Raw genomic sequence first — 9457 nt, 5'->3', positions numbered from 1 at the left:
AGATATGGCCTCTTATATTCCCCATATACTGCAAACTTGGTGAAAGAGGGCCCCGAGCAGCCATGCTGCACAGGGTGTGGGGCAGCAGGCAGTGCTGCTGGATGAGGTGTAGAAGCCTAAGCTGCTCTCTTAATTATGAGGAAAGCATCCACCTGCTGGAAAAACACTTCTGGCTTGAAGGCAGTAATTGCTGGGTGCTCTGGGGGGAGGAAGAGGCAGAAACACAACTCAAAGCTCACCAGGGTGAGTTGGACTGGGATGATGGAGAGCTGGAGTGGGGTGAAATTCTAGTACAGAATCTTGATGTTTTTCCAAGTCCTGTTGTTTCTGTGGAGTAATTTGCTGAACTCACGCTAGAACTGGAACTAAAGGCCAAGTTTTCCTGGGCTTTATGTTGAAGGGTAGCTGAGAGTGGGAGGATTTTATCAGCTGGCAAAGAGGATCCTGACTAAATGGCTTTGTTACGCTGTCAGACCCCCGGCCTGGATTCTGTCTGCCTGCTCTCAGCTGCTGGAAGCTTTGTGAAGCATCTCTTGATGATGCTGTGATTTTTCCCTGTCTTCCCCTATCACCTCCATCTGACCTGATGTGATAGGGTTGTGGCTCGCCCAGGGAAGCCCACAGTGCAGATAGAGGCAGTGAAGCTGTTGACCACATGTCTGGGCTGCTCCCCGTGGGGACAGACAGGCTGACTTGTGTTACTGCGGTGCAGCCAGCACTCAGGTGGGGTGGGCTCTGTTTGTGGCCCTGCTGCTCCATTTAGCTGAGGTGTTGGGTTTCCTGGAGCACGGATGGGGCTTGGCTGTGCAAAGAGCCTTCCTCACCCATGGAAAGCATAAAGGTTAAAGTATGCTGCCAGAGTTGTGACAACCGCGTCGCTAGGGAACGGCTGTGCTTGGTGCTGGGCCAGCCTGTGTTCCAGCTGCAGTCAATGTAGACTATAGCTTGAGTTCTTGAATGGGGAGGCAAAAAACACCTACAGCCTGAGAACCACCAGTGGTGGTTGGTTTGTCTTCTATGAGCCACGGAGATTGGAGCACTGTGCCCCAAACCTGGTGTGCAGCAGCTGTGCCCTCCCTACAGCACTCCATATCTTCCTTGTGAGATGGCCATCTTCATCCAGCTCCAGTGCCTGCAAAATTTAGGGGCACCAACACAAATCACAGCACACTCTTCCTTTAGACAACCATGTTTGTGGCTTCACAGTGGACTCTCCAAGAGCTTCACTCCTCACCTTGTCCTGAAGAGTTTCCTCCCCACACTCCAGCAGTTTCTTATGTGAGATGAAGATTGGAAGAACCGGCTGCTTGCTGTGCTCCGGGTGCTGCTCTTGGCCTGCAGAGTTGGGACACAGCTCCCTTCCTTTGCCCTCATTTCTCAGCTGTGCCATGAAGAGGTGGCACCTGCTGTGAGCCTGTGGCTGCAAGGAGGTGCCTCCAGGTGCCTGTGCCCAATGTGTGGAGGCCAGGCCATCGGTTGGCAATGACAGCTCTGTCCCCGCTGCGCTCCCTGAGAGCCATGGATACCAGTGATGCCCAAAGCCCTGCGTGCCCACGCTGTCCCAGCATGCCCGTCATGCGTTTATGGGGTGGCGGAAGAGCCGTATCCGCTCCTGTGTGACCCCATTGGTGCCCTGCTGAATACCAGACGCTGCCTTTGATCTCTGGAGGAGGGGAGCTCGGCCATGTGAGCGTAGCCTGGCTGCCTGCAGCCCTGAACCTGCACTGCCAGAGCTGCACTGAGGCTGCATCCTTTGGAGCAGTCATTGCTGTTTGCATTGTGGTTGTGGTAGGAGATGCCTGAGGTTCTTCTGGCATCACACAGAGCTGTCAGAATGAGCCAAGCTCCCCTGCAAAGCAGCTCACAGCCCCACGTTCTTTGTTTAAACCTCATCCTGAGCCCCCAACCCCAGGGCTGAGCAGTGAAGGGGAAGAAGAAACTGCTTCTTTCCCCATCTCTTCCATGTGGGGTGGGCAGCAGGGTGCAGGGGCATTTTCATTGCTGTTCTCTTCTGCAGGAGCAAAGGTGGTCACAGCTCTTCCTGCCTGATCCTACCCTGGGCCTTTGGGTTTCTTCTAGCAGTGGCCGTATTCTCACCTGTCTTCCTGCTCTGAATGCCCTGCACAGACCATGGCTGACCCCAGCCCACAGCCCTGCAAGCAGCCAGCTCACTGGGAGCATCTCCTCTGTATGTGAAGGGTGAGGAAAGCCTTGGCAGCCAGTGCTTGGCATTAACCTTTGCTCCCACCTTCAGCGTTGCATCCTCCTGGCAGCGGGGGCAGGAAGAAGAGTAGTGCTGGCCCCACCGTGGGGCTCCTATATTCAGCAGTGGGACATGAGGCCGTTGGCACCAGCAGAAGTTGTGCTTCACTCTACACTTTCCACTGAGGTTGGTTAAGAAAAAGAGCATGGCCCAGGGCTCCTCTTAAGGGCTTATCCTGGAGCTTTCCCCACCCAGGTTGGTTGTAGGGCTCTTTTTGTCAGCAGGGTTTGTGCTGAGAGCAGAAACTGCTGTGTAACAGAGCTCTCTTGCCCTGTGATGCCCACAGGAGGAAAAGCACAGCAGTGTTGATGGTCCTGAAGCCCCTTCCCATCTCTTTGTGTGCATTATGCCAGGGCAACCCCACAGCTCCGAGGGGACCCCCAGGACCAGCACTGGGCCATCCCCTACCCGCACTGCATGCAATGCCCGAGCAGCAGCAGTGGTGCTCCTGGGGACGGAGCAGGGTGGCTGGAGCGGGGCCAGGCGCAGATCCTCGGCCCCGTGTGCCTTGGGGCGGCTCCTTCCCCTCTTCCCTCCGCTTAATGATGTCACCAAGCCAAGAGCTCTGCTGTCCCCTCTCAAAGAAGCAATGCAGGCAAAAGGCCGAGCCCTTCCTCCTCAGGGCGCTGATGCTCCTGCTGCCACCGCGTGATAAATCAGCGCTCCGGGCTTTAGGAGCTGTTATAATTGGAGCGCTCTCAACCCAGCGGGGAGGGCCGGGTTCGGTTACCGGGGATTCCTCCTGAAAGCCTCAAGTGACCGCCTCCGCCCCCTGCAGAAACCCGAGCGACAGGGGATGTCTGTGCCCTTGTGAGCAGAGCTTTCCTCACCTTAGGTAGAGAGGTTTAAAGTAAACAAGGCTCTGCTGGGAGCGGGGCAGGGAGCTGGCGTAGCCCTGGGGACTCCATCAGCCCCAAAGCCCTTTTGTGCACCGTGGGTTCGTGGTGCACCCAGCGGCAGCCCCGGTGTCTTTGTTTCTGCCCCTGAGCTCCGGACGTGCACTTGAATCCAGTTGGTGCCTTCTGCCTCCTTCCCAAGGGCAGGGACGTGGGCTGCAGCTCCCAGCAGATACCCCCTTTCCTTCTCAGTCCCCAGCAGAATGCCCAGAGCTGGCCATGCCCGTGGTACCTCATGGCATCACTCCAGAGCCGCTCGCCCTGAGGACTGGCACCAATGGGCAAAGCCACCGGCAGCTCCTTGGCAATATCATGGATGGTTCTCAAGTGCCGTCCCCATGCAGTGACAGCCCCGTGTTCCCTGTGGGTGCCTTGGAAGCTCTTGGTCCTTTGGGCAGCATCCAGCACACCCTGGCCAAGGGCTGTCCCCAGCGGTGAGGCACAGCGCAGTCCCTGCACGGGGCCACCTCCAGCCCTCCCTCCCTCCCTCCCTCTCTGGGGGCCGAGTGCCGGCTCCTGCTCGCTGTTTGTGTGCGTTCTGCCCGGTGGGAACACATGGAAGAGTGGCGTGTCCTTTGAACGGGCTCCAGCAGCAACAGGTGCTGGGAAAGGCGAAGCGGGACGGCTCCTGCTGATGTAAAGGATACCCCTCTCTCTCTCTGCACTAATCCGGCTCCGTTACACCCAGTATAGAAGGGGCTGCTCCATCCAGGCTCTGCCACACTGCGGATGCTGCTCTCCTGACTGCCATCTGCTCCGGGGACCCCAGGTAAGGGGGACGTGGGCTATGGGGTGAATGGAGTGGTCTGTGCAGTCCCTGAGGTCACCAGCTCCATGGTGGCCATGGGTTCACCCAAACCACAAAGGCACGGAGCTGATCACAAGGCACTGCAGAGGCTGGGGGAAGCCCTGTAAAAGTAGCCCTGTGCCTGAAGGGTTTGCTGGGGAGGGTTGTTGTTCCTGGGATGGGCCACCCTTGCCTGAGAGAGCTTGCAGGGGAGCTGCACTTTGGGTCTGGGAGAATGGGGCTTGTGGTTAAGCATGGTCAGGGCTGTAGGAAGAAGAAATATGCTGCCGGGCTGGGAGTTTGTAGTGCTGGGCTGGGGGCTCATAGAGTGCCAACCTGACAGTCACACCAGGACATGTACAACCACGGGCCCCCAGCTGCCCCAGCCGCCCGCATGGCACCATGACCACAACAGGTGCCGGTGTCAGGCTGCTGATCAGTCACTGTGGGGCAGATAGCAGAGCACAATGGCAGTGTGGCAGCCACGTGCATCCCGCTGCTCCCCGGTGCCCCCAACTCATGCCTTCTTCCCACAGGAGCCTCGCCGACCTGGGGCAGCAGCCCACGCCCATGGAGCAGCACGAGGTGCAGGGCAGCACTGCCGACATGGTGGGATCTGGAAGTGTGGCCCCCCCTGGAACAGAGACCAGCGCAGCACAGCCTGACCCCACTGCTGCCACCAATGCTGTCCAGACTCAGAACGGAGGGAAAGAAGAGCCCGAGGAGAAGGCTGTGGGTGCTGCAGGAGAGAACCATGGAGGGACAGAGGAGCCTGTGAAGGAGAAAGTGCCAAGTGCTGCAGAGAAAGAAGAGCCTGGGAAGGAGGTGGCTCTGGATGCTGCTGTTGGGGCTCAGGGTGCAGTGAGGGAGAAGGCTGAGACCAAAGGAGGGAAGGCAGGTCCTGAGCAGGAGAAAGTCCCAAATGCTGCACAGCATTCGGATGGTGGGGAAAAGAAGGCTGCCAAGGAGGAGGCTTTGGCTGCAGAGACCAACAGGGGGAAGGAAGAGCCTGCAAAGGATAAAACCCCAATGGGAGAGTCCCAAGGAGAGATGGTAGAGCCTGCACAGGGGAAGAGCTCAGCTGTAGCAGGGGCTCAGAAAGAACCTCCAAAGGAGAATGCCCTGAGTGCTCCAGGAGCTGAGGCTGGAGGAGAAGCAGAGCCCACAAAGAAGGCTTCGGCTGCAACAGAGGCTGAAGGAGGGAAGGCAGAGCCTGCAGGGACAGCCTCAGCTGCAGCGCCAGCCCATGCTAAGGGAGAGCCTGAGAAGGAGCAACCAGCTGCTGTGAAGGCTGAGGATGGAGGTAAAAATGTTGCAAAAGCAAAGAAAAGCCCGGCTGCAAAACAGCCTGCAAAGGAGAAGACCCCTGCTGCTGCTGCAAAGGATGGAGGGAAGAAACCCACAAAGGTGGAAAAGAGTAAAACAGTGATAAAGGCTCAGGATGGAGGCAAAGTGACTGCAAAGGAGAAAGCCACAGCTCCTGCAAAGGAGAAGGCTACAGATACTGTACAGAAGCCCCCAGCTGCAGTGAAGGCTGAGGATGGAGGGAAGGAGCACATGGAGAAGGCCCCAGCTGCTGCAGGAGCTCAGGGTGAAGGGGTGAAAGAGGCCAACGCAGAGCAGACAAACAAGGAGCAACCACTGAAGGGGCCCGAGCCCACACGTCCAGCTCTGATGCAGAGCCTGAGCTGCCCGGCCACCTGCCAGAGGTACCTGCTGCCTTTGGGGGGACCCTCCTGAGATGGGTCCTCCTAGAATGGGTCCCCTCCTGGGGCAGGGTTGGGGGCTGGGCTCAGGGTGATGCTCATCTCCTGCTCCTGCTTGCAGAGAGGAGCAGCCCGGGCTGGAGGTGGCTGCGATGGAGACAATCCCAGAGGAAACCCCAATGGCACTGGCAGGAGAGGGTCTGGCAGAGCCCACCTCAGCCCAGCAGGACATGCAGCCCCCAGAGCAGCCCGTCCCTGAAGGCAGCACTGCCACCCCACAGGAGAGGACATTGCCTGGTGCCGAGGAGCAGCCCCAGCTCGGCTCAGAGCCCCCTGGGCACGCAGAGCAGCCAGGCCCTGGGGCCACGGGGCAGCTCGATGTGACAGTGGCAGAGCCACCACCCAGCCCCTACCTCACCCCTGATTTTGGGAAGGAAGACCCTTTTGAGATACTGGGTAAGGCCATGCCACAGATCCGTGCTATGCCCTCCGTGGTGCAGAGCAGCCCTGGGGTGTATTCACACCTCTGCTGCCGCCCTCCTGGGCTGCCAGCTCATGCTGCTGGCTCCTGGCCCGCTCTGCAGTCTTCAAGCTCCAGTTTCACTGTAAACAGGGCTAAATGCGGCGTGTCCCCTCCTCAGGCTTCTCCCGTCCGCAGTCTGGCACACATCGTGCTGCCCGGGGCTGCCCAGAGGGACAGGAGCCGTCCCCATGGCCGGAGTGACAGCCACCGCCTGGCTGCTGGCGGGGGACAGAGTGTCCTGATGTCCTGCGCCGCGTCCTTGGGGGCGCAGCAGGGTCGGGGGCTGCACTGAGCCCTGGGTGGGGGCTGCTCAAGGGGCTCCCGTTGTGGTGGAGCGTAGGGGGTTCCACGAGTGGGGTCTGTCCTGGGTGGGCGAGTGGGACGTGGTGGCACAGAAGGGGCAGCGTGGCACAGAAATGGTGGCACGGAGGCAGCGAGGGAAGCGAGTGATAGGATGGCATAGAGGGGGGACGTGAAGGAGAGAGGTCCGCTGAGGGTGACGCAGAGCTGCGTGGCCTGGAGAGGGCGAGCGTGACGCGTGGGATGGTGGCCAGGCGCACGGTGAGAGGACACATGGCAGGGTGGCATGCGGCAGGGTGAGATGATGCGAGGTGATACGCAGCAGGGCGATGCTGCAGGTGCTGGGGCGGTTGCTGGCAGGCTCTGGCAGACCGTGCTTTTTGCAGCAGCCGGGATGCTCACAGCCGGGGCGTCCCAGCAGTGATGCTCCCGGTCGCGTTGCTCTCACTCCCCTCCTCTCTCGGCAGACGATGTTCCCCCTCCGCCCGCACCCTTTGCGCACCGCATCATCACGCTGCGGACGGGCAGCGTCAGCTCCCAGTACAACCTCAGCTCCAAGGAAATCCTGGGGGGGTAAGAGGGAGTGCGATGGGAGGGCTGAGGGGTCCCTCAGCTCCCAGGGGTGGCTCTGAGCCCTGCAGGATGGGTGCAGGGAGCGGGATGAAGCCGTGATGCCATCAACACCTCTCTCTCCTCAGGGGAAAATTCGGTGAGGTGCACACGTGCACAGAGAAGCAGACGGGGCTCAAGTTGGCTGCCAAAGTCATCCGGAAGCAGGGAGCCAAGGACAAGGTCTGTGATGGGAGCTGGGCTTTGGGCAGGTGGAGCTGGGGATCAGCTGGGTCTGAAGCAGTTCTATTATTGGGGGTCTTGCTACAGGAAATGGTGCTGTTGGAGATCGACGTGATGAACCAGCTGAACCACCGCAACCTCATCCAGCTCTATGATGCCATCGAGACGCCCCGGGAGATCATCCTCTTCATGGAGTTGTGAGTTCTGGGGCTGTGCTGCACGGTGCCTGATGCCCAGGTGAGGGGCAGCATAGCAGGGAGGCTGTGCCCATGCATGGGGATGGAGCAGATGTGCCAGCCTCACACCAAGCAGAGCTGGTCAGCACCAAGGGATGGCCCCAGCATTGCTTGTCCCACCTTCCTTCTTGCTTTCGGGTTGGGGACAACCTCTGTCTTGGGGCAGCGCTGTGTATGGCTGTGTTGGGGTGGGGGTGACCCCAGCATGCAAATGTGCCACCTCAGCTGTGCTCACGGTGCTGGGGGCCGGGGGCTCTGCAGGAGGACATGGAGCCCCGGGTGACCCAGGGACCAACCTGTGCCCACACAGCGTGGAAGGTGGGGAGCTCTTTGAGCGGATCATTGATGACGACTATCACCTGACTGAGGTGGACTGCATGGTGTTCGTGCGGCAGATCTGCGAGGGCATCCGCTTCATGCACCACATGCACGTCCTCCACCTCGACCTCAAGGTGAGTTCACTCGAGGCTTTTGGAGAGGATGGGGCTCAGAGGGCTCTGGGCAGCTCTGACATGGAGCACTGCTGTGCCCTGGGTGTGGGTGGCATGTCCCCATCACCCCCCGCTGACCCCTTGTCCTTGTCCCCACAGCCTGAGAACATCCTCTGCGTTGCTTCCACTGGGCACATGGTGAAGATCATCGACTTTGGGCTGGCTCGAAGGTGCTGTGCTCCCCTTCTTCCCTCGGCTCCTTTCTTCCTTCCATGCCTGCTCCCACCCTTCAGGGTGGGACTGGGTTTGGGATCGCTGGCTGATGGTACAGGGATGGGAAGGGCAGAGCCTGGTGAGAGAGGGCTCATCCTTTCCTGGGGGGACATTGCTTTGGGAGCAGCCTGACACCCCCTGCTGAATCACTCCCCATCCATAGGTACAACCCCGAGGAGAAGCTGAAAGTGAACTTTGGCACTCCCGAGTTCCTCTCCCCTGAGGTCGTCAACTACGAGCAGGTCTCCTACTCCACAGACATGTGGAGCATGGGCGTCATCACCTACATGCTGTATGTTGGGCTGAACCCCCCCTGCTCCCCTGGGCACAAAGTGGTTCCCACACTGGCTCTGCTCCATGCAGGGGATTTGAGGTGCCCCAGCACACGACCCCCTGCTCACCATCCCTCCAATCCCCCAGCCTCAGTGGCCTCTCCCCCTTTTTGGGTGACAACGACACCGAAACACTCAACAACGTCCTGGCAGCCAACTGGTACTTTGATGAGGAGACCTTCGAGAGCGTTTCAGATGAGGCCAAGGACTTTGTCTCCAACCTCATCATCAAAGAGAAGAGGTGCGGAGCTGGCAGCAGCCACTGCAACCCCCCACCTGTGTGCTCTCATCTCTACCCACATGCTACTCTTTGTGCTGGGGCCATCAGCATCCCCAAAGCCACCAGCGTCCCTGTCAGGGTCACCATGTGAGATGAGTGGGACCATTGGTGGTCCCCTTTTCCCATTGGTCCTCGGGGCTGGTGGCTGGAGTACAGCCTACACCAGGGCTGGTGGATGGAGCACGAGAAGGGGCTGTCTGTGGGATGGGGCCGTGGGCTGACAGCTGCTCTCTCACCCCACAGTGCCAGGATGAGTGCAGGGCAGTGCCTGCAGCACCCCTGGCTCACCAACCTGGCAGAGAAGGCCAAGCGCTGCAACCGCCGCCTCAAGTCGCAGGTGCTGCTCAAGAAATACGTCATGCGACGGCGCTGGAAGGTGAGCAGGGATGGGAGGGGATGGGGCTGAGGTCACCCCGCTGTGCTGCCTGGGAAGGCTTGGGGGTCCCCAGGCTGTTTCCCCCCATGTGCATGGGGGTTGTTCCTGGGCCAGCCCTGGGAGCCCCTCAGGATGCAGCCACAAGTGGGACTGGTGCCTCTCTTCTTCTTCTCCTTTGCAGAAAAACTTCATTGGGGTTTGTGCTGCCAACCGCTTCAAGAAGATCACCAGCTCAGGCTCGCTGACGGCGCTGGGTGTCTGA

General features: G+C 59.6%; 1 protein-coding gene across 1 annotated transcript; it reads left to right on the top strand.

Annotated features, from left to right (window-relative positions):
* Window positions 1–4516: 4516 nt before the first annotated feature.
* On the top strand, window positions 4517–9457 carry MYLK2 (myosin light chain kinase 2). The gene is made up of 11 exons (XM_072350437.1): window positions 4517–5655; window positions 5774–6108; window positions 6943–7048; window positions 7174–7267; window positions 7355–7464; window positions 7814–7955; window positions 8094–8164; window positions 8371–8499; window positions 8628–8780; window positions 9063–9195; window positions 9377–9457. Exons 1-11 carry the CDS (start codon window positions 4517–4519, stop codon window positions 9455–9457), a joined length of 2493 nt encoding a protein of 830 aa, XP_072206538.1.

Source organism: Excalfactoria chinensis, chromosome 15, assembly GCF_039878825.1.
Source record: "Excalfactoria chinensis isolate bCotChi1 chromosome 15, bCotChi1.hap2, whole genome shotgun sequence".
Classification (NCBI taxonomy): domain Eukaryota; kingdom Metazoa; phylum Chordata; class Aves; order Galliformes; family Phasianidae; genus Excalfactoria; species Excalfactoria chinensis.
Note: the sequence above shows the minus strand (reverse complement) of the source record. Positions and strands in the feature narration are given on the sequence as shown.